General features: G+C 44.9%; 1 protein-coding gene across 1 annotated transcript in view; it reads left to right on the plus strand.

Moving 5' to 3' along the window:
- Positions 1–1205: 1205 nt before the first annotated feature.
- The window catches only part of FBXL17 (F-box and leucine rich repeat protein 17), a 496367-nt gene continuing 471877 nt past the window's right edge, over positions 1206–25695 (plus strand). Inside the window, exon 1 of the mRNA XM_077861966.1 lies at positions 1206–2132. Within this exon, the coding sequence (XP_077718092.1) occupies positions 1221–2132 (912 nt within the window). The 5' untranslated portion in view covers positions 1206–1220. The remainder of the gene's footprint in view (positions 2133–25695) is intronic.

Below are 25695 nucleotides of genomic sequence, written 5' to 3' on the forward strand. Positions count from 1 at the left end.
ACCGGTTATCTCCTGGGAGGCTCTACAGTCACTTCTCAGGAGTAGGACAGGAGGGTGGATGGCGGGTGGCGGCACCCCGAGGGCGTAGGGACGGCCAGTGGAGCCCCCAGCCTGCAAGGCTGAGGACTCAACCAGTTGACAACGTGCCTTAGGGCTTGGCCTGGAAACACGACAGGTGCTTTCACTGAAATAGGAGTCAGCAGACACCACAGCAAGGGTACGACCAAGCGGAACAGAGAAGGGGCTGCCCCACCCATCAGCCCCTCCCTGAGAGCATGGCCCCGGCACCCAGAGCTGCAGCACCCAGGGGCCTCAGCACCCAGGGGCCTCAGCATCCAGGGCCTCAGCACCCAGGGGCCTCAGCACCCAGGGTCTCAGCATCCGGGGGCCTCAGCACCCAAGGTCGCAGCACCCAGGGGTCTCCGCACCTCGGGGTCTCAGCACCCAGGGCCCCCGCACCTCGGCGCCCCCCGGCACCCCTGGCAGCCAGGGCAGAGGCGGCCTCCCGACCTCCGCTTCCGGCTCCTCGGGGGCCTCGCTCTCCCGGCGCGGGGGGGGGGTGGGGGCGGGGAGCGCGGCGGCTCCCGGCCAATGGCGGCTCCTGACCTCACACCTCCCGACGTCAGCGCGGCCGCGCGAACGGATGTCACCGCGCCGGCTCGGAAGCCGCTCCTCCCGTCCCGGCGGCGGGGCAGGCGCGCGCCCGGCTCCTTCCCGGCAGGTCCCGCCCGGCGGCCCCCGCGGCCCCGCCCCTCCCGCGGCCCCGCCCCCTCCGCGCGCGCGCCCGCCGCGGCCCCGCCCCCTCCCCGAGCGGCCCCGCCCCCTCCCCGAGCGGGCCGCGCGCCCCTGCGGCTCCGAGCTGTGTCGCGGGCGCGCGCGCCGCCGGCGGAGCCGCAGTTAAAATGGTCCGAGCGGGACCCCGCGTCCCCCCCGCCGCCGCCGCCGCCGCCGCCGCCGCCGCGCTGCCGGACTGAGCCGCCGGGCCGGGCGTGGAGCGGTCCCCGGCCGCAGGCCCCCCGCCGCGCCCCCGCCCCCCGGCCCCCGGCCCCCCGGCCCCGGGGCACAGCATGTAGCCCCCCGGCCCCCCCCCCCCCCCCGTCGCGTGTGCGCCCGAGCGCGAGTGCGCGGAGCCCCGCCGCCCCGTCCCGCCGGCCGCCCCCGTCCCCGTCCCCGTCCCCGTCCCCGCCGCCCGCCGCCCGCCGCCCCGCGCGGCCTCCTATATGGGCCACCTCCTGTCCCGGGAGCCGCGAAGCCGCCCGAGCCGCAGGAGGCCGCGCTGCTGCAGCTGGTGCCGCCGCCGCCGCCCGCGCCCGCGCCCGCCCCGCAGCCGGGACTGCTTCTTCCGCGGGCCCTGCATGCTCTGCTTCATCGTGCACAGCCCCGGCGCGCCCGCCCCCGCCGGCCCGGAGGAGGAGCCGCCGCCGCCGCCGCCGCCGCCGCCGCCGCGGGCCCGGGCCTCCGCCGAGGACTGCGCCGCCGCCGCCCGCCGCTTCCTGCTGGCCCCCGCCGCCGCGTCGCCCGCCTCCCGCTGCCGCGAGCTGGGGCTGGCCGCCGCCGCCGCCTGGGAGCGCCGCGGCCCGGGCCTCCTCCTGGCGGGCGTGGGGCCCGTGCGCCTCCTCGGGCCGCCCGCCGCCCTGCGGCTCCTGCGCGGGCCGCCGCCGGCCGCCGACATGGTGTGCAAGCGCAAGGGCGCCGGGCTCCCGGCCTGCACGCCCTGCAAGCAGCCCCGCTGCGGGGGCCACGGCGGCGGCCACGGCGGCGGGCACGGCGGGCGCGGCGGGCACGGAGGGGCGCACGCAGGGGCGCACGGAGGGCCCGCGGGGGGGGGCGCCTCGCCGCCGCGGCCCCCCGACGCCGCCTGCTGCCCCGCGGCCCCCGCGGCCCCCGCGCCCCCCGAGGCCCCCGCGCCCCCCGCGCCCCCCGGGGCCCCCGCGGCGGCCGGCGGGGACGCGGGGCGAGCGGGGGGCGCCGCCCCCTCGGCCGCCCAGCAGCAGCAGCAGCAGCAGCAGCAGCAGCACGACTGCGGCGACGCCGACCGCCGGGAGCCCCCCGAGAACCCCTGCGACTGTCACAGGGATCCGCCCCCCGAAACCCCGGACATCAACCAGCTGCCGCCGTCCATCCTGCTCAAGGTGGGTCTGCGCCGCGGGCGACGGCTGCCCCGGCCCCGGCCCTGGCCCCCGTGACCCCGCGGCCCCCCGTGACCCCATCCCCGAGATCCCCGTGCCCCTCCGGCCCCCGTGACCCCCCATCCCCGAGACCCCCGTGACCCTCCGGCCTCCGTGACCCCCCATCCCCGAGACCCCCGTGACCCCCCATCCCCGAGACCCCCGTGACTCCCTGACCCCCGTGACCCCCCCATCCCCGAGACCCCCGTGACCCTCCGGCCCCCGTGACCCCCCATCCCCGAGACCCCCGTGACCCTCCGGCCTCCGTGACCCCCCATCCCCGAGACCCCCGTGACCCCTCTATTCCCGAGACCCCCGTGACCCCCCATCCCCGAGACCCCCGTGACTCCCTGACCCCCGTGACCCCCCCATCCCCGAGACCCCCGTGACTCCCTGACCCCCGTGACCCCCACATCCCCGAGACCCCCGTGACCCTCCGGCCCCCGTGACCCCCCATCCCCGAGAAGCCCGTGACCCTCAGGCCCCCGTGACCCTCCGACCCCCGTGACCCCCCCATCCCCGAGACCCCCGTGACCCCCCATCCCCGAGACCCCCGTGACCCTCCGGCCCCCGTGACCCCCCATCCCCGAGACCCCCGTGACTACCTGACCCCCGTGACCCCCCATCCCCGAGACCCCCGTGACCCTCCGGCCCCCGTGACCCCCCATCCCCGAAACCCCCGTGACCCTCCGGCCCCCGTGACCCCCCATCCCCGAGACCCCCGTGACTACCTGACCCCCGTGACCCCCCCATCCCCGAGACCCCCGTGACCCTCCGGCCCCCGTGACCACCCCCATCCCCGAGACCCCCGTGACCCTCCGGCCCCCGTGAGCCCCCATCCCCGAGACCCCCGTGACCCCCCCATCCCCGAGACCCCCGTGAGCCCCCATCCCCGAGACCCCCGAGACCCCCGTGACCCCCCCATCCCCGCGACCCCACCCCCTCGCCCCCTCGCTGGTCTCCGCCCCCTGAGCGCAGTGCCCCCCACCCCCCCACCCCGGCAGCCGGAGTCCGAGGGGGACAGGCCGCTGGGGAGGACGCTCGGGCCTGTCGTGGGAAGCCCGAGACCTCGGGAGCCGCTCGCGCTCAGCAGCTCGGGCTGCGGCCTCCCTCGGTCCCGCCCCGCAGCCCGGCGGCTCCCGGCTCCCGGCTCCCGGCTCGGCCCGGCGGCCACTCCTGTCCACTGCATGTACGAGCGGGTGTGTTACGTACACATGTATGTTTTAGACATGAATATGTTTTACATAGAAGTATATTTCATAGATAAATATGTCTTATTTATAAACATGTGACTTATTTATTAACATGTTTTATTTATAGATACATAAAAACACTTTTATATATAAATACACACATTCACATATATATACACATTTATATATAAATATATTTATAAACATACGTTTTAGGGAATCCCTGGGTGGCTCAGTGGTTTGACACCTGCCTTCGGCCCAGGGCGTGATCCTGGGGTCCCGGGATCGAGTCCCACATCCGGCTCCCTGCGTGGAGCCTGCTTCTGCCTCTGCCTGTGTCTCTGCCTCTGTCTCCGTGTTTCTCATGAATAAATAAAACCTTAAAAAAAAATAAACATACATTTTATACATAAATATATTTTTATATAAAATCTATACATTTTTGTATGTAAATATATATGAATATATACATTTGATATAAATATATTTTTATATATAAGTATACACATTTCTGTAAATAAATATATAAATATGTATTTATATATAAATATATATACATTTTAACATGAATATATATTTAATATATAAATATGCATTTATACATAAATATATACACATTTTAACATGAATATATATAAATATATACATTTAATGTATAAATAAACTTTTATACATAAATATACACATTTTAACATGAATATATATAAATATATACATTTAATATATAAATACACATTTATACATAAATATACATTTTAACATGAATATATAAATTTATACATTTAATGTATAAATATATACATAAACATAATACACATTTTAACATGAATATAAGTATATACATTCAATATATAAATATCCATTTATACATAAATATATACACATTTTAACATGAATATATATAAATATATACATTTAACATATGAATATGTATTTACATATAAATATATACATTTTAATATATGAATACATTTATACATAAAATATACACTTTTTAAGTATATGAATAGACATTTGTATATGAATGTATACATTTTAAATATATAACTATGTATAAATATATATTTTCATATATAAACATACGTTTTTATATGTAGGTATATTTATGTGTATAAATATATGTATTCTTATTTGTATGTATATTTACATATAAACACATATATTACGAATATACAAATAGAGCACGTGTATACTCTTACCAGCTGAGCAGTTGACACTGGCTGCTGCAGCTGCCTCCGCCTGGGAGCAGCGTGACTGTCCCCGCCCCGGCGGCCGCTGGTTGCGGGTTCAGCGAACATCCACCAGGAGCGAGACCGCGACCCCCCCAGCCGCCCCCCCCCCTCCCGGATCCCCAGTGCCGGGACACAGCCGGGCGCTCCGCGCTCCGTGCGCTTGAGAATCTGGGTCGGAGGACTTGTCCAAGGTCACACTACAGAGTGAGGGCACACCTGGGGATTCAGGCCTTCCTAAGGACCTGAAAACCCTTTGGGTCACGCTGTGTTCTGTGGCCTAACTACATTTTAATCCTTATGTAGAAACCTATAATTTGTCAGAAGGTAGGGAAAAGTGTTTTTTTTTTTTTTTTTAAGGGATGGAGGTGAGTGGAGCTGTGTGTCCTGTGGGAGCTTTGTCTCACTTTACTAAGTAAAATTTACAGTTTAGTTTATGTTAGTGGGAAATTTATTTTTTTTTTAAAGATTTTATTTATTCATGAGAGACACAGAGAGAGACAGAGGCAGACACACAACACAGGCAGAGGGAGAAGCAGGCTCCATGCAAGGAGCCCGAGGTGGGACTCGATCCCGGTCCCCAGGATCACACCCTGGGCCGAAGGCAGGTGCTCAGCCGCTGAGCCCCCCCCCCCCCCCCCCCCCGGCTGCCCATGATAGTGGGAACTTTAATTGAGTGACAAAGTTAGTGTTGTTATTACTAGCAAGTTGTGTCTTCCTTATGCCCCCCCCCCCCCCCCCCGCCAAACTTAATAGACCTTTTTCAGTGTGGAGATGTTTAATACCAGTCAAAAATAACCTAGATAAGAATTTGGCTACTTTTACTGTTAAGGAAGTAACTGTCATCAGTCACAATTGTTATTGTCACAAATGTACTTTTTTAATTAGACTTTTTTGCACATTTATAATCCTGTGTGTTTAGATCTGTTTTACTGGGATGTTAGTGTTCTTTCTAAAAGGTATTTATTTATTTATTTATTTATTCATTCACGAGAGACACACAGAGGCAGAGACACAAAGCAGAGGGAGAAGCAGGCTGTCTGCGGGGAGCCTGATGTGGGACTCGATCCCAGGACCCCAGAATCACATCCTGAGCTGAAGGCAGATGCTCCACCGTTGAGCCACCCAGGAATCCCCAGGATATTAGCGTTCTTGCAAATAATATAGCAAGAGAATGGGAAAGCTTAAGTTTCCCTTGAGTCAAATGTAACGATTTAACTCTTATGGAAGTGTACTTTTTGGAGGAGTAATCACTTCCTCTGTGTTCAGGGTGTGCATTTTAGGGCAGAGGGAGCTTCCTTGAGTCCTTTAAATCAGCAAATGACAAGTATCAACAAATATTTGGTATAGAGGTTTGATTACTGTGTTGTTACTTGGCAAGTAAGACTTTAGAAACCAAAACAAAACCCGGATACTTTCTGCTTTCTACCGAAACCATCATTTCAGGAGGTAGGGAACATTTTAATACCAAAATCATAAAATAAATAAGTAAAGTAGTACATGATCTCATAGTAAAGAAAATTTATGTAGATTAAGTTTTGCTAGAATAGATTACCTGCTAAAAACATTTTTTTTTTTTTTTCAAATTAGCTGTGGACTGTTGAAAACTTGGTCTAAAGGACATTTGAGGATTTTACCCATTGAATTTGCCCGGTTTGTTGGGCCGTTTAAGACATGTCAGGTAGATTTCCTTGTATTATAAAGTTGAGTACAGATTCTCTGTGTGGGTGTCATGGTCTTAGTGGTATTCGGCATGGAGTTAGACTGTTGGAATGAATTGAAATTGAGGTGGTTCAGGGTTTACCTACTGATTCCAACTTTTAGGAACAGGGCTTTGGGTGGTAGAGGCTCTGTCAACATAGATTGTGCTCATTGCTCTATCCCTTCCCCTAAGTGCAGTGGCTGGTATTTAGTAGCTCCGAGTAAATATTTTTGAAGAAATGAATGGCTAGATGTTTAGGAAGTCTGGGCTGATACTCTGGGTGCGTATGCCATGCCACTAGGAGAAGCCTGTGCGAAATGTTTATATCCTGACCTGCGTTGTTTTGCGCTACAACAAAACCCACGTGATGGTGAAAGTGTTCTTGCTCTGTGTTTTGGTTGAGAACTGGGGATATTCCGCTTGGAGAAGAGAAGATTTTAGGAGCTATAGTGATATTTTCATGGTACGAGAAGAATTGTTGCAGAGAGAAGTACAAATCCATCACCTCTGTTGGAAAAATTCTTGGAAAGCATGGCCCTTCTTCCCTAATGATGGGTCAGTAGCCTTTATGATGTTTTGCTGTATCTTTTGTACCAGAAGTTAACTGTAGTTCTTTAAAAAAAAAAAGGCGAGGGTGTGTGGAGGAGGGAGAGTTTGGAAGAGAAATGTAAGGAAAAGTGATTTAAAGGTTGTTTTTAAGAAAAACTACCAACTTTTTCCAGGTAAATTTTTTTTCCAGTCAAAAAGCAGAATGAAACAAAGCAACAAAAATACCCCCACCTAGATTCTTTTTATGGCGCTTCATAGGGCAAATTTTTGGTTCAGTATCAACAAGATTTTTTAAAAAATTTTTTTATTATTTATTTATGATAGGCACACAGTGAGAGAGAGAGGCAGAGACACAGGCAGAGGGAGAAGCAGGCTCCATGCACCGGGAGCCCGACGTGGGATTTGATCCTGGGTCTCCAGGATCGCGCCCTGGGCCAAAGGCAGGCGCCAAACTGCTGCGCCACCCAGGGATCCCTCAACAAGATTTTCTCTTTAAATTTTGTTTTTTTGTAACTTGCCTTAAAGCATTAAAATAATGCAGGTAGGCGAAATAATCTAGGCAGGCGAAAGTTTGCCTAGATTCACTCCTACCTTCCCATCTAATTTCCTCTCCAGAGGTAACTAACCACTGTTACCAGTTTAGATTGTTCTTCTAGAACTGCTCTGTAGAGTACAGTAGCTGAAAGTGGTTAAAATTAAATTTAAAATTCAGTCTCTCAGTCACAATAGCCACATTTCAGAGATCAGTAGTCACGGGTGCCTGGCTGCTAACCATAGTGGACTGTGCAGATGCAGATACATTTCTGTCGCTGCAGAAAGACCTGTGTAGACCTTCATAGCTATTTAAATGCACCAAAATGTACGTGTTTTGTTAAAGTATGGGTTGGAAGTCGTTCCTTTTTAGTAAGTAGTGTATATGGTTTCTTTCATTCCTTTATTTAAGTAATCTCTACACGTCATCTGGGGCTTGAACCCGCAACCCTGAGATCAACAGCTACGTGCTCAACCAACTTAGCTCTTCCTTCATTCTTTTTAACTGCTGCGTAGTATTCTGTAATGTTATACTGTAGTTTTCTATTATTGAATTTTTCCAAATTATTGCTACTGTAGAGAGTTCTAATGTTTTCTGTGCGCATATAGTCATTTTCTTGTAGGGTAGATTTCAGGAAGGTGGAACTTTAGGGTTAAAGAATGTGTACATTTAGAAATTTAGAAAATCCTTTCTAAGAAGAACTGTGTAAACGTGGAATGAATTTTTTCTTGAAGTGGCTTCGCTGGAGATAATAATTTAACTTCAGAGCAGTAAGAGACCTCTGAGATCTTCTGGTTATTCCCCCACTTCTTTTGTGTGAGAAAACCGGCCTGGAGAGGTGAAATGGCTTACCCCAAGACATTTTAGGTAGTGAAAGGCAGACCCTGGGTTGGAGCCCCTCTCTGTGTTTCCAGGCCAGGAGATCTTTTCCCTATATTGTTGAAGAGGGTCTCAGTAATCTTCTCTCAGAGACTGTATGAAAGAGATTCCTGAATTGGTGGTGGCAGGGAGGAGCTTATACCAGACAACTTCGGAGCTATTATGAGTCAGAGGCTAATTTTATAATTGGGCCTGTAGGGTTGAATTGTGGTCCTTAAATATAAGAAATATGAGAAGTAGGGAATGGCTCTTCACAGATCAACTGTGGAAATAGCATTTTCTTAAGGCCTTAGGCCTGTTCTAGTTGGTCTTTGGTTGAGGGATTGCTTTGGATCAAATAAGGCGGCTTCAGTCTTTGGTACCTGTTGCCTTCATAACCTCAAGCAATCCTGCCTTCTGATATCACAGGTTTTTATATTGTGGAGCCCCTATGCAACAGTTTTACCAAATGATAGCAGTGGAATACTTTTCTTTAAGTGTTACTATTTGAGTAACAGGTATTTTGAGATATTTAGAGACTTTGTGTGCTTTATGTTTAGGTATCTTTCTTGCTCTCTGTCAGCCCGACCTGTTTCTTTCCAAAGGAAACCAGGCTAGAGACCCCAGAGTCTGTCAACACAGTTGGGAAAACCGCCTCACCATGCCTGCACCCCTGATAACGTGTTAGGTATTAGATCTTTATTTTTACAGCTTCATTACCAACAGGTTGCTTTAGTGATCAAGGAAGAATTTTATGAGAGAAATGTGCTTTGGGGGAAGGCTTATGTGCTCGACCTGTTTCTTTCAAAAAAAAAAAAAAAAAAAAGCAATACCACTGTTTAAAGTTTTGAATGTAGATTACTAGTGGGTAAGAGGAACTAAGTTATATGTAGCATTTCATGAATGCTTGACTTACTACTCCAGGGCCAGTTCACCTCTAGAATGTATGTCTCTGTAGTTCTGGGGATGAGTTTAGTCAACTCTGAAATAGAATGTTGTTAGGAAGTCAGGTTCAAGATTTTTTTTTTTAGCTAAAGAATGTCAAGTAATCTCGATTAACTTAATCAAGCCGCAAAAGGTGAGATTTATTTTCTTTTTACCTCTTAAGAGGTCTATAAATTTTGGTGCTTTGTAATGAGTAGCTGTCAAGGGAATAAACCTGGGCGTTTTTTTTTTTTTTCTTTTTCTTTTTTGGCCAACTTTGGAATACCAAGTTGTATAAGTGATAGGGAATATGAGAAGATAAGTGAAGGCATATATGGAAGCATTTAGTGTTACCATAATAGTTTCCTGAAAAGTTGTTTAATTTTGGCTGAATATCTTAATTTAAGTTTGTCAAGAGTCCTGCCCAAGTTTTGGCCAGTTTGGAGCCACATAATATGCTCAGGGCATCTATGTGGAGGAAGACTCTAGAGTAGTGATGGGTGATTGGCAACCTACATACATACGTATATATGTATTTTCTAGCTCTGTCCACTTGAAAGGGCCTTAGAGAAGCAATGCCCAATAAACAGTGTGTGTGTCTGCGCACTTAGCTAGATCTTAGCTTCTAAAAACCATTCTCTGCTAAAAGGAATCAGCGTTCTAGGAGAAATGGATGATTACCAAGCTGGTACCAGGAAAGTACTAGACGAGCCTAGAATATTTTGTGCCAGAGCACAAGGAAGTACTCAAAGAATAATGGATATATGTCAGAAGGACATGTCATTTTATAGTATCTCTTCCCAAAATACTTAAAAAAATTTTTAAAAGATTTTGCTTATTTATTCATGAGAGACACAGAGACAGAGGCAGAGACACAGGCAGAGAGAGAAGCAGGCTCCATGCAGGGAGCCCGATGTGGGACTCAATCCCAAGACCCTGGGATCACACCCTGTGCCAAAGGCAGACGTTCAACCTCTGAGCCACCCAGACGTCCCCAAAATACATAAAAAAGTTTTGTATTTTATTGAATTCTGTGACTGGCTTTAGAATAAAACTTACTCTTGTGTACATTTCATAATACCTGACTACTACTATAAAATAGCACTCTGTAGTAAGCATTGGGATTGTAGAAGTTTGCTGTGCCTTAAATTTTAATAATTAAATTGCAAGAATTATTTAAAATTATAGATTAGGAAATAATTTTAGAGCCTATGACTTCCCTTTGGTTATGTGGTTAGAAAAGTACCAGAAATATGTTTTGTGTTTCTGTTTTTCTGAACAGTCTCTATTCAAGAAACTACTTAGTAAATGTTACTTGCAAGCTTTTGGCAGATAATTTAAGTAGAATATTTAAGAGGGAAGATATGACATATGGGGAAAAATTGAAAAGGGCAGAAAAGTTGAACTTGATTGAAATAGTTAATTTTGAGAAGATTGCAAAGAGGGATTCTTTCTAAATTATAATTAAATAATATCTGATATTATTTGCTTAGTCCTTACTATAACATAGTGTTTGTGTATGTGTGTGAATGTCTTCTCAAAAAGGAATTCAAAGATTCTGGGAAGAAAAATAGAATGAGAGAAATACAGAGCTTGTGGACATTTTTTAAAAAAGCAACTCTATTGATATTTACCCATTTTAAGTATGCAGTTTGAGGTTTTTTTTTTTTTTTTAAGATTTTATTTATAGTATAAGCACAGAGAGAAAGAGTGGGAGAGCTCATGTACAAGTGGAGGGAGAGGCAGAGGAAGAAGCAGACTCCCCGCTGAGTGGGGAGCCCCATGTGGAGCTTGATCCCAGGACCCTGGGATCATGACCTGAGCTGAAGATAGATGCTTAATTGAGCCATCTAGTCGTCCCTACAGTTTGAGTTTTAATAAGTGTATAGTGTTATATAGCCATCATTATAATCCAGTTTTGGAACACCTCAAATAGTTTCTGTGTGCCTCTTAACAATTTCTGCTCATACCCCTAGCCCCAAGCAACCACTGATCTATTTGCCTATAGAGTTTTCCTTTTCTGGAAATTTCATATAAATGTCATCATACAGTATATAGTCAAGAATATTGTGTTTTATCTTGCATACCTCTGTATCTCTCTCTCTTAACACCTAGTATAGTCAATATTAGATAAAATAGCTACACAGTTTACTTCTTTTCAAAGTATTATTTGTATAACTTGCATGCCATCTGCTTACTCATAAACTTTTGCAGTAATCTTTGATAGCAGATAAGATCTTACCAAAAATTAAATGGCCAAATGTAAGTATTGGCTTGGTTGATTTTCAAATACTCCAAGGTTCTGTGGGTTAGGTATGACCAAGTGTTAGACAACAAAGCATTTTCTGGACTTTTTCTCCGTCTGAAGTATCTTCTGAAATCTTACACTGATGCCCTGCTCAAAAATAGAGTCTTTGAAGGCTCAGGAATATTTGGATGTCTCTGGTAGTGATTATTTCAGATTGTATCTATAACATGTACCTTTTCTGGTAATTTGTATTTTATTTTATTTTATTTTTTTTAAATTTTATTTATTTATTTATGATAGTCACAGAGAGAGACAGACAGACAGAGACATAGGCAGAGGGAGAAGCAGGCTCCATGCACCGGGAGCCCCATTGGGGACTCGATCCCGGGTCTCCAGGATCGCGCCCTGGGCCAGAGGCAGGCTCCAAACCGCTGCGCCACCCAGGGATCCGGTAATTTGTATTTTAGTTGTGTTTTCCAGATCTGCCCCTAAAGATAAAGAATATTAAGTTAGTTTTCAACTTAGAAAAAAGTTAGAAAAGAAAAAAGTTTAACTTGGTTAGAAGTCACTGCTGTTTCCCAGTATCCATTCCCCTCATCTTCCTTTTAGACGTGGAATTTACCATGTTCTAGCTTGGCACAAGATCACCTAATTAGAGGCTGTTTCTCAGCCTTAATTGTAGCGAGGCGCAGCTATGTGACTAAATGTTGGGTAATAGAATGTGAGTGGAAGTAATGTGTCCATGAGAGCAGCCGCTTGCCCTTTGCCTCCCTTTTTCAGGGCTAGGCACGGTCTTCCTCGCCGTAGCCGAAGGCAGCGATGGCGAGCAGCAAGGTGCCAGGCGATGGATACCTGGATCTTCTACATCTGCAGGATGCCTACACCTACTTAGTTTGAACTTCTCTCATGTTCAAGCTTTGCTAACAGGCCTGTGTTAGAGTAAGCAGTTTCCTGGCTTGATGCAAGGGACATCCCAGTTTTTTTCAGTGTCCTCTTTCCCCTTTGTAGTTTTCTGTATTCAACAAAAATGTTGTTACGGGTCAGTCCTTTACAGACCTATATTCTCTTTCTGCAAATCAACTTTCGAAATACTCTTTCTCCTGAATCTCAGATTATCCAAAGATAATTCAGAAATGCCTCTGACTATATAATCTTTTTTTAAAAAAAGATTTTATTTATTTATTCATAGAGATGCAGAGAGAGAGAGAGAGAGAGAGGCAGAGACACAGGCAGAGGGAGAAGCAGGCTCTATGCAGAGAGCCTGATGTGGGATTTGATCCAAGGTCTCCAGGATCACGCCCTGGGCTGCAGGCGGCGCTAAACCACTGTGCCACCGGGGCTGCCCTGACTATATAATCTTAAAGCCAGTGAATGCCTCTCAAGTCTTAGGGTCTCCCACAGAAACCCAGGTACACGTGCACAAATATTGGTTAAAGGAGTTAAGACGATAGTTTGGAGGAGAAGTAGTTAACTTTGAGAGTTAAGATTTGGGAGAGAGGGCTGTTTGTTTATTTATTTATTTGAAAGATTGTATTTATTTATTCATGAGAGATACAGAAGGAGAGAGGCAGAGACAAAGGCAGAGGGAGAAGCAGGCTCCGTGCAGGGAGCCCGATGTGGGACTCGATCCCAGGACTCCAGGATCATGCCCTGGGCCGAAGGTAGGTGCTAAACTGATGAGCCACCCAGGGATCCCAAGGGAGAGAGGGCTTTTTTTTTTTTTTTTTTTTTTTTTTTTGAGAGAGGGCTTTTTAATGACAGAAAGAAAAGCAGAAATATTTTATTTATTTATTTATTTATTTATTCATTCATTCATTTATTTATAGATTTTATTTATTTATTCATGAGAGACACACAGAGAGAGAGGCAGAGACAGGCCGAGGGAAAAGCAGGCTCCACGCAGGGAGCCTGACTTGGGACTCGATCCCAGGTCTCCTGGATCCCACCCTGGGCTGAAGGCGGTGCTAAACCGTTGAGTCACCCAGGCTGCCCGAAAGTAGAAATATTTAAATATTGTGTTATCTATTTTTATGTAACAAATTATGCCAACATTAAGCAGTTTAAAACCACAGACATTTATTATTTCAGATTTTCTGTGGGGTAATAACCTCTGTGATTCTTAGGTGGGTCCCAGTTGATCCGGGGGCTCTTCTGAGGCTGTATTCAAGGTGTTGGCTGGAGCTCCTCAACCGGGGCTCAAGAATTCCTGCCCAGACTTACTTGTGAACTTGTTGGCAAGGCCCACGTCCTCACTGGCTCTGGGCGGCAGGCGTAAGTTCCTTGCTGGCTCTGTGGCTTCTCCATTGGCGAATGGCCGTGTGGCAGCTCGCTCCTCTAGAGCAACAGATCCGAGAACACCCCAAAACGGAAGCCACCTCTTTTAACCTAATCTCAGAACTGGTGTCCTATCAGTTGTGCCCTACTGTGTCCAGTAGAAGGGACTCGGTCGTTAAACCCAGCTCCTGCTCAAGGAGAGGATTATACAACCGTAAATAAGTATCAGGCCGTGAGCTCATTGGGGGCCGTTGTGCAGGTTGCTGACACGATCAATGTGCAAAGATCTATTAAATATGCGCTGCGATATCAGCTTAGAATTTTGCCTTTTATTCTTACCCATCTTTGCTGGTACTGGTTTCATCTAACCTTCACCCACTTATTAAATTGCCTTTCAGCTGGATAACTAAGACTCATGGAAATCCACCTAGATTTAGTCAGTTATCTGTGGATTCTCATGGTCATCTCAGTTTAACAAAAGAGAAAACTAATATTCAAAGAAAGAACAATCCAAAGTTAGATTGTATTTTTATTTTTTTAAGATTTTATTCATTTATTTGAGAGGGAAGTAGAGAGCGAGAGAGTGAGGACTTGATTCCAGGACCCTGGGATCATGAGCTGAGGCAAAGGCAGACGCTTAACAGACTAAGCCACCCAGGTTCCCCTAAAGCCGGATATATTTTAAACAAGGTGCTGCTTCTTTTTTTTTTTTTTTAAGGATTATTTATTTATTTATTTATTTATTTATGTATTTATTTATGAGAGACACCGAGAGAGACAGAGACACAGGCAGAGGGAGAAGCAGGCTCCATGCAGGGAGCCCGACGTGGGACTCGATCCCGGGTCTCCAGGATCACGCCCTGGGCCGAAGGTGGCCCTAAACTGCTGAGCCTCCCCGGCTGCCCACAAGGTGCTTCTTGGGACGCCTGGGTGGCTCAGTGGTTGAGCGTCTGCCTTTGGCTCAGGGTGTGATCGTGGGATCCTGGGATTGAGTCCCACATTGAGCTCCTTGCATGGAGTTTGCTTCTCCTCCCTCTGCCTGTGTCTCTGCCTCTCTCTGTGTCTCTCATGAATAAATAAGTAAAATCTTAAACAAAACAAGATGCTTCTTGGTTCCGGTGACCATTTCTACATAACTTCTATTTGTTAAGTGACAACTTAGTTCTTGAAAACCACATTGTTCTTTAACCTTAAACAGATGATCTACTTTGCCTGAATCTTTATTTTTTCATCTCATAAAATGAAGAGCATAAAAATATTCAGAAGAGAGGGACCTCCAGGGATAGCTGCATGAAGAGTTTGGTGATTCCTCTCCACAAAAACAAAGTAAAATTAGGCAAAATTGCCTAAAACTATTTGGGCTTTGGAAATTGACCGAAGACAGAAAAAAATTGAGAAGCATTTATTTTTAGGAAAAGTGCTAGAGCTTTTGAGAACAGTCGATGTCTGCGGCATTCTTGCTTTCCCCAATTCCTTTGGCAAGAACTGGAGTTTGGGAGACCGGCAGCCGTGCTGCCAGAGGCTAATTCAGTTTGTGGCAACGAGTAAAAACCTGTGTTTGTCAACTTAAAGTGACAAATTTGATAGGAAACAGTGAAAATCCACATATTTGCGAGTCTTAGGTTTTTGTGCCAGTTGGGATGAGCGGGGGACCAGCCAGGAGTTGAACAGGCGGACCTTGGAAATGAGAAAACCGTAAAGGGGTAAGCGCTCCCGGTGAGGCCACGCCCGGGGGCAGAGGAGACCTGAAGGTCTAGCAGGAGGCAAGGGCTCAGCCGGAGAACTGGCTCAGCCTCGAATGTGCTCTTGCTGTCCCCTCAGAGGTCGAGGAGCAGGCCTGAGAGGCGGAGCATGCCTGAGCCCCAGCTACGTAGATATGGGGTCACCTCGTCGGGAAGCTAGAGTGCGAGGAGTATGTGAGTACTGACCCGGGCAGAGGCATCAACCCTGCGGGGGACATAGACCCCACGGTTTAATTGCAGGGAAATTAAAATGTTACCTTCTGGAGTGGCTGGCTGGCTCAGTTGGTTAGAACATGTACCTCTTGATCTCAGGGTTGTGATTCCAAGCCTCACGTTGGGTATAGAGATTACTTAAAAAATAAAATCTTTTTTTTTTTGTTTGTTTGTTTGTTTTTTGGTTTTTTTATTTTTTATTTTTTATTTTTTATTTTTTTTATTTAAAAAAAAATTTTTTTTTATTTATTTATGATAGTCACACAGAGAGAGCGAGAGAGGCAGAGACACAGGCAGAGGGAGAAACAGGCTCCATGCACCGAGAGCCCGATGTGGGATTCGATCCCGGGTCTCCAGGATCGCGCCCTGGGCCAAAGGCAGGCGCCAAACCGCTGCGCCACCCAGGGATCCCTATTTTTTATTTTTTATTGGTGTTCAATTTACCAACATACAGAATAACCCCCATTGCCCGTCACCCATTCACTCCCACCCCCCGCCCTCCTCCCCTTCCACCACCCCTAGTTCGTTTCCCAGAGTCAGGAGTCTTTATGTTCTGTCTCCCTTTCTGATATTTCCCACACATTTCTTCTCCCTTCCCTTATATTCCCTTTCACTATTATTTATATTCCCCAAATGAATGAGAACATATAATGTTTGTCCTTCTCCGACTGGCTTACTTCACTCAGCATAATACCCTCCAGTTCCATCCACGTTGAAGCAAATGGGGGGTATTTGTCATTTCTAATGGCTGAGGAATATTCCATTGTATACATAAACCACATCTTCTTTATCCATTCATCTTTCGTTGGACACCGAGGCTCCTTCCACAGTTTGGCTATCGTGGCCATTGCTGCTAGAAACATCGGGGTGCAGGTGTCCCGGCGTTTCACTGCATCTGTATCTTTGGGGTAAATCCCCAACAGTGCAATTGCTGGGTCGTAGGGCAGGTCTATTTTTAACTGTTTGAGGAACCTCCACACAGTTTTCCAGAGTGGCTGCACCAGTTCACATTCCCACCAACAGTGTAAGAGGGTTCCCTTTTCTCCGCATCCTCTCCAACATTTGTGGTTTCCTGCCTTGTTAATTTTCCCCATTCTCACTGGTGTGAGGTGGTATCTCATTGTGGTTTTGATTTGTATTTCCCTGATGGCAAGTGATGCAGAGCATTTTCTCATGTGCGTGTTGGCCATGTCTATGTCTTCCTCTGTGAGATTTCTGTTCAGGTCTTTTGCCCATTTCATGATTGGATTGTTTGTTTCTTTGGTGTTGAGTTTAATAAGTTCTTTATAGATCTTGGAAACTAGCCCTTTATCTGATATGTCATTTGCAAATATCTTCTCCCATTCTGTAGGTTGTCTTTGAGTTTTGTTGACTGTATCCTTTGCTGTGCAAAAGCTTCTTATCTTGATGAAGTCCCAATAGTTCATTTTTGCTTTTGTTTCTTTTGCCTTCGTGGATGTATCTTGCAAGAAGTTACTATGGCCGAGTTCAAAAAGGGTGTTGCCTGTGTTCTTCTCTAGGATTTTGATGGAATCTTGTCTCACATTTAGATCTTTCATCCATTTTGAGTTTATCTTTGTGTATGGTGAAAGAGAGTGGTCTAGTTTCATTCTTCTGCGTGTGGATGTCCAATTTTCCCAGCACCATTTATTGAAGAGACTGTCTTTCTTCCAATGGATAGTCTTTCCTCCTTTATCGAATATTAGTTGCCCATAAAGTTCAGGGTCCACTTCTGGGTTCTCTATTCTGTTCCACTGATCTATGTGTCTGTTTTTGTGCCAGTACCACACTGTCTTGATGACCACAGCTTTGTAGTACAACCTGAAATCTGGCATTGTGATGCCCCCAGCTATGGTTTTCTTTTTTAAAATTCCCCTGGCTATTCGGGGTCTTTTCTGATTCCACACAAATCTTAAAATAATTTGTTCTAACTCTCTGAAGAAAGTCCATGGTATTTTGATAGGGATTGCATTAAACGTGTATATTGCCCTGGGTAACATTGACATTTTCACAATATTAATTCTGCCAATCCATGAGCATGGAATATTTTTCCATCTCTTTGTGTCTTCCTCAATTTCTTTCAGAAGTGTTCTATAGTTTTGAGGGTATAGATCCTTTACATCTTTGGTTAGGTTTATTCCTAGGTATCTTATGCTTTTGGGTGCAATTGTAAATGGGATTGACTCCTTAATTTCTCTTTCTTCAGTCTCATTGTTAGTGTATAGAAATGCCACTGACTTCTGGGCATTGATTTTGTATCCTGCCACGCTACCGAATTGCTGTATGAGTTCTAGCAATCTTGGGGTGGAGACTTTTGGGTTTTCTATGTAGAGTATCATGTCATCGGCGAAGAGGGAGAGTTTGACTTCTTCTTTGCCAATTTGAATGCCTTTAATGTCTTTTTGTTGTCTGATTGCTGAGGCTAGGACTTCCAGTACTATGCTGAATAGCAGTGGTGAGAGTGGACATCCCTGTCTTGTTCCTGATCTTAGGGGAAAGGCTCCCAGTGCTTCCCCATTGAGAATGAGATTTGCTGTGGGCTTTTCATAGATGGCTTTTAAGATGTCGAGGAATGTTTCCTCTATCCCTACACTCTGAAGAGTTTTGATCAGGAATGGATGCTGTATTTTGTCAAATGCTTTCTCTGCATCCAATGAGAGGATCATATGGTTCTTGGTTTTTCTCTTGCTGATATGATGAATCACATTGATTGTTTTACGGGTGTTGAACCAGCCTTGTGTCCCAGGGATAAATCCTACTTGGTCATGGTGAATAATTTTTTTAATGTACTGTTGGATCCTATTGGCCAGTATCTTGTTGAGAATTTTTGCATCCATGTTCATCAGGGATATTGGTCTGTAATTCTCCTTTTTGGTGGGGTCTTTGTCTGGTTTTGGAATTAAGGTGATGCTGGCCTCATAGGACGAATTTGGAAGTACTCCATCTCTTTCTATCTTTCCAAACAGCTTTAGGAGAATAGGTATGGTTTCTTCTTTAAACGTTTGATAAAATTCCCCTGGGAAGCCATCTGGCCCTGGACTCTTGTGTCTTGGGAGGTTTTTGATGACTGCTTCAATTTCCTCCCTGGTTATTGGCCTGTTCAGGTTTTAAAAAATAAAATCTTAAAAAAAAAAAAAAAACCTTCTGAAAAATTCCAGAGTTGCTATATTTTTGATAATAAGTTATCTAAAATGTCTAGGTTTTTTTGTATTTATTTATTTAAGATGTTATTTATTTATTCATGAGAGACACTTAGAGAGGCAGAGACACAGGCAGAGGGAGAAGCAGGATCCATGTGGGGAGGCCGATGTGGAACTCGATCCTGATCCCGGGACTCTGGGGTCACACCCTGGGCCAAAGGCAAATGCTCAATGGCTGAGCCACCTGGTTGTCCCTTTTTTTTTTTTTTTTTTTTGTATTTAAAGTAGGCTCCATGCTAGGCGTGGAGCCTACTGCAGGGCTTGAGCTCATGACTTTGAGATCAAGATCTGAGCTAAAATCAGGAATTGTACGCTTAGCTGATTGAGCCACTGTGGTGCCCCTAAAAAGCTATGAGACATGTCAAGAGACAGAAAAATGTGACCTATACTGAAAGAAAGTAGTTCATAGAAAATAACTGTGAATGAGCTCAGATATTAGACTTAAAAGACAAAACTTTAAACTGCTATTATAAATATTAAAAAAATAAAAGGAAACATTAAGTATAATGAAGAATATGAGGATACTCAAAAAATGGTAAATCTATAACTAAATACTTCACCTTTTTGATGTTATTATAAATGGAAATTCTTTCTTTCCTTCTTTCTCTATTTCTTTTCTTTTCTTTTTTTTATTTTTTTAAAGATTTTGTTTATTTGTTCATGAAAGAAACAGAGAAGCAGGTCCCTGCAGTGAGTTGATGGGGGACTCCATCCCAGACCCCTGGGATCTTAACCGGAGCCAAAGGCAGATACTGAACTTCTGAGCCACCCAGGCATCCCAGAAATGCTTTCTTAATTCATTTTTGAATTATTCATTGTTAATGTGTGGAAACATTTGCCTATTAGCTCTAAATTTTTTTGTGTGTGTTCTTTAGGATTTTTTTTTCTTTAGGATTTTTTATATAAAAAACATGACATCTGCGTATAGAGAACATTTTAGTTCTTCTTTCCTGGATGCCTTTCATTTTTTTTTCTTGAATAGTTGCCCAGGTTGGAATCTCTAGTACAATGGAGAGAGCAGACATCCTTGTTCCTCATCTCAAGGGAAAAAAAAAATCTGTCCTTCACCATTAAGTATAATGTTAGCTGAGTGTTTTTAATAGATGTGCCATCTACCAAGAAAGGAAGATTCCTTTTATTTCAAGTTTTCTGAGTATTTGTATCAAGAAAGAGTATTGGATTTTGTCAAGTGCCTTTTCTGTGTCTATTGAGATGGTTATTTAAAAAAAAACAGACCTTTCATAACATCTAAAAGCACTGAAAAGGAAAATAACACTGTATATTAATGGAACACTATTTCAAAGGATTCATGGGTTAAAAATAATGGATTTTAGAGAATACTGGACTAACCTCAAAACTGTCAACTCATAATTCTGTACACAAGCAGTAGTTGTCTTAGGAAAAAAGAAACAAAGATAATATGTCATGAACAAAACTTGAGAAAATGTTCATCAACTCATTTGAGCTGAAAGAAATCCTAAAAGATATGCTTTGGGTTCAAGAGCAATGAAACAGATAGAAACTTGTCTTCTGGGATCCCTGGGTGGCGCAGCGGTTTGGCGCCTGCCTTTGGCCCAGGGCATGATCCTGGAGACCCGGGATCGAATCCCACATCGGGCTCCCGGTGTATGGAGCCTGCTTCTCCCTCTACCTGTGTCTCTGCCTCTCTCTCTCTCTCTCTGTGACTATCATAAGTAAATAAAATAAATAAAAAAAAAAATAAAAAAAAAAAGAAACTTGTCTTCTAGAAGGAATGAAAATCACCGAAAATGCTGTTACATCTGCCTTCTTTATGTAACTGGGGGAGGACGTGGAATTCATAGGTAATAAAATAAAAATTTGATAAAATAAAAACCCCCTTCATTTTATTAATATGGTGTGTTAAATGGATTTATTTCTTCATTTTGGACCACTTTTGCATTTCTGGGGTAAATCCTTCTTGGGCGTGGCATATGATCCTTTTAATATGTACTGGATTTAGTTTGCTCATATTTTATTGAAGATTTTGCTTCTGTATTCATAAGGGACATCTGTAGCTCTCTTGCGATGGCATCATTAGGCTTTGGTATCAGGGTAATCCTGACCTCATGGAATGAGTTAGGAAGCCTTACGTCATCTTCCAGTTAGGAAGAATTTTAGGATTAGTATTAGTTCTTCGGCTGTATCACTAATTATATCCTCATTCCTTGGCTTTTTCTTTGTTGGGAGTTTTTTTTTTTATTACTGAGTTAATGTTTCTACTTCTTACAGTTCTATTCAGATTTTCTGTTTCTTCTTGAGTTAGTTCTTTTGTAGTTTGTATTCTTCTTGGAACTTGTCCATTTGATCTAGTTTACTTAGTTGGCATAGTTTTCTGTAATTCTATTTCTGTGAGGTTGGCAATGATGTCTCTATTTTCATTCATGATTTTAGTAACTGGAGTGTTCTCTATTTTTAGTCTGCTAAAGTTTTGTCAGTTCTGTTGGTCTTTACAAAGTTTAAACTTAGGTTTTCATAGTTTCTATTATTTTTCTAGTCTATATTTAATTTATATTTGGTCTGATTTTTATTTTTATTTATTTTATTTTTTTTAAAGATTTATTTATTTATTCATTCAGAGAGAGCGAGAGAGAGGCAGAGACATAGGCAGAGGGAGAAGCAGGCTCCATACATGCAGGAAGCCCGATGTGGGACTCGATCCCCGGTCCCCAGGATCACACCCCGGGCTGCAGGCGGCGTCAAACCGCTGCGCCACTGGGGCTGCCCTATTTGGTCTGATTTTTAGTTTCTTCCTTCTACTTGGCCTGTATTTAGTTTCCTCTTTTTAAAAACAAAACAAAACAAAACAAAATAAAACCGATTTTATTCATTCATGAGAGACAGAGAGAGGGAGAGAGAGAGGCAGAGACACAGGCAGAGGGAGAAGCAGGCTCCATGGACGGAGCCCTACGTGGGACTCGATCCTGGGTCTCCAGGGTCACGCCCTGGGGGGAAGGCAGCCGCCCAACTGCTGAGCCACCCTGGCATCCCGTTTCTTCTTCTTTTTGTAGTTCTGTAAGGTGGAAGTGTAGGTTATTGGTTTGAGATCTTTATTCTTAATACAGTTGTTTACAGCTGTATTTCATAAGTTTTGGGATGTATTTTTGTTTTCATTTATCTTAAAGTATTTTAAATTTTTCCTTGTGAATTTTTCTTACTAATTGTTTTACGTGTATTGTTTAATTTCCACTCGTTTTCAGATTTCCTTTTCTACTGATTTCTGATTTCATTGTAGTTAGAGAAGAAAAATATTTTGTATTTCAGTCTTTTAAAATTTATTGAGACTTGATTTGTAGCTAACATACGGTTTAGGTTTATGCATGTTCGCTTAAGAAGAATGTATGCTTTTTGTGTTGGGTTGAGTGTTGTATAAATATGTTAGGCCCAGTTCATTTAACTGTTCAGATTTTTTTGACTTCCTCGTTTGTCTTCTGTCTGGTGGTTTTATCCATTATTGAAATGGAGTGTTAAAGTCTCTAAGTATTGTAGAACTGTTTATTTTTCCCTTCAATTCTGTCAGTTTTTGCTTGATCTATTTTGGACCTCTATTGTTACATGTATATATATAATTGCTATATGTTTATTAGTGGATTTACCCTTTTATCATTCTGTAATTTTTTGGGTCTCTTGCAACAGTTTTTGTCTTAAAGTCTATTTTGTCACGTTAGCGTGGATACTGCAGTTCTTTCTAGGTTAGTATTTGAATAGAATACGTTTTTCCATCCTTTTACTTTTAACCTATGTGTGTTCTTGGATCTAAAGCAAGTCTCTTATAGATTTGATCATTTTTTTGTTCCATTCCTTCATCCTGTTTCTAAATTGGAGAGTTCGTTTTTATATGTAATTACTGATAAGGAAAGACTTCTGCCATTTTCTTATTTGTTTTCTCTGTTTTATACTTTTTGTTCGTCAATTCCTCTGTTGTTGCTCTTTGTATTAGATATTTTTAGTGTACTGTTTTGATTCCCTTCTCTTTTCTTCTAGCATATACATATATATATATATATATATACTTAGTTACTTAATATTTACTGTGGTGGTTATAATTAATACTATAATTTATAACAATGTTGTTTGAGTTAATACAGTTCCGTTGATGTTGAGCCTGTTGATGGTAATACCCCATGTCAGAAATGCCTGTAGTGTTTGCCTGGGCACACATTATTTATGGCATGCTCCACAGATATTTCTGCTACCAGGGCCCCTATTTATAGCTGGCGAGGTCTTCTGGTTCTTACTATGCCATATATAGCACACCAAGAACCATCTAGCTGGTTGAGGGTGAAGAGAAAGAGCAGTCTTGGGGCTCTGCCTTTATTAGGGTTCAAGGCTGGAGTGTCTAGGGTTTTCCAGATTTATTCTCTATTGGCTAATTTAAAGCAGAAAAGTCAGAATTTGGGCATGAGGGGATCCCTGGGTGGTGCAGCGGTTTGGCGCCCGCCTTTGGCCCAGGGCGCAATCCTGGAGACCCGGGATCGAATCCCACGTCGGGCTCCCGGTGCATGGAGCCTGCTTCTCCTTCTGCCTGTGTCTCTGCCTCTCTCACTCTCTCTCTCTCTCTCTCTGTGACTATCATAAATAAATAAAAATTAAAAAAAAAAAAAGAATTTGGGCATGAGAAGGGAGAAACAGGGTCACTCAGGCAGTCTGTTATCTAGGTTACCTGGGGTTTTCTGAAAGACCTTAATGGATGGTGGTAGCCTGGTTCCTTATGTGGTTGTTTTTTTAGTAGCTGTGTCATACAGCTGACAATATGTTTATTTGAAGTGGATGTCATGGCAGTCAAAAGCTTAGTGTTAGACGTGCTGTGATCAAAAAAGCTTATTGTCAGACACTTAAATTATAAATAACTATAGTTTCAATGGTATGTGAAAACTTAGTTCCTATATTTATATTGTTGCCACAACTTACACTTTTATGTGCTTTGTGCATCCATTTATAATTATTTTTTTATATAGTTGTCTTTTCAGTCATGTAGAAGATAAAAGGGATACAAGCCCAAAATATATTAAATCTCAGGTAAATTAATTTACCTACATAAGTACCTATCTTTACTTGTGTTTTTTATTTCTTTATGTGGTTTCAAACTACTGGCTCATGCTCTTTCCTTTCAGCCTGAAGAGCTCCCTCTAGCGTTTCTTACAGTCAAGTCTGCTAGTGACATATTCCCTCAGTTTTTGTTTATCTGGAAATATTTTAATTTCTCCATCATTTTCAAAGAATAGTTTCGCCAGATACAGAGCACTTTCTTTCAGCACTGTAGATGTGTTATCTCATTGCCTTTTGGCTTACATAGTTTCTAGTGTGAAATCAGTTGTTAACCTTGAGAAGCCTTTGTACCTGATGAATTGCTTTTCTCTTGCTGCTTTTGGGGTTCTCCCTTTGTCTTCTGACAATTTGATTATAATGTGTCTGGGTGTAGAGTCTTCGAGTTAATCTTACTGGTGTTAATTGTGTTTATGAATGTCTAGATTCATTTCTTTCATCAGGTTTGTCAGGGATCAGCATTGTTTATTTATTTTTAAACTATTTTTAGGGAATCCCTGGGTGGCTCAGTGGTTGTGCGCCTGCCTTCAGCCCAGGGTGTGATCCTGGGGTCCCAGGATCCAGTCCCACATTGGGCTCCCTGCATGAGAGAGAAAGAGAGAGAGCAAGCACAAATGGGAGGGGGAGAGAGACAGAGGAAGAGGGAGACAACTCACTGACTAGGGAGCCTAATATGGGGCTTGATCCCCTGAGGACCTGAGGGACCCTGAGATCATGACCTGAGCTGAAGGCAGATGCTTAACTGATTGAGCTGCCCAGGTATCTCAGCATTGTTATACTTAGACTGAAATCTCTATCTTACCTTCCTTGGCCTATGATACAGTTTTAGCTCAGTTTTCAAAGACTTTTCTGTGCTTGGGTCCCTTCCCTTCCCTTCCCTTCCCTTCCCTTCCCTTCCCTTCCCTTCCCTTCCCTTCCCTTCCCTTCCCTTCCCTTCCCTTCCCTTCCCTTCCCTTCCCTTCCCTTCCCTTCCCTTCCCTTCCCTTCCCTTCCCTTCCCTTCCCTTCCCTTCCCTTCCCTTCCCTTCCCTTCCCTTCCCTTCCCTTCCCTTCCCTTCCCTTCCCTTCCCTTCCCTTCCCTTCCCTTCCCTTCCCTTCCCTTCCCTTCCCTTCCCTTCCCTTCCCTTCCCTTCCCTTCCCTTCCCTTCCCTTCCCTTCCCTTCCCTTCCCTTCCCTTCCCTTCCCTTCCCTTCCCTTCCCTTCCCTTCCCTTCCCTTCCCTTCCCTTCCCTTCCCTTCCCTTCCCTTCCCTTCCCTTCCCTTCCCTTCCCTTCCCTTCCCTTCCCTTCCCTTCCCTTCCCTTCCCTTCCCTTCCCTTCCCTTCCCTTCCCTTCCCTTCCCTTCCCTTCCCTTCCCTTCCCTTCCCTTCCCTCTCTTTCTTTCCTCTTTCTTTCTTTCTTTCTTTCTTTCTTTCTTTCTTTCTTTCTTTCTTTCTTTCTTTCTTTCTTTCTTTCTTTCTTTCTTCTTTCAAGATTTTATTTATTCATGACAGAGAGAGAGAGAGAGAGAGAGGGAGACAGGCAGAGGGAGAAGCAGGCTCCATGCAGGGAGCCCAACGTGGGACTCCCATCTTGGGTCTCCAGGATCACACCCCGGGCTGAAGGTGGCGCTAAACTGCTGAGCCACCGGGGCTGCCCTGTGCTTGGGTTTCTTGCACATGTATAGCTTTTTGGTTAACTCAGGATTTTTGTCACTATATATACACAGAGTTAGGGATCTTTTCTGATCCTTCTTTTATACTTTTCTTTGCTTTTTAAATAATTTATTTATTTGATAAAGAGAGTCAGGGAGCACAAGTGGG

Source organism: Canis aureus, chromosome 2, assembly GCF_053574225.1.
Source record: "Canis aureus isolate CA01 chromosome 2, VMU_Caureus_v.1.0, whole genome shotgun sequence".
Lineage (NCBI taxonomy): Eukaryota > Metazoa > Chordata > Mammalia > Carnivora > Canidae > Canis > Canis aureus.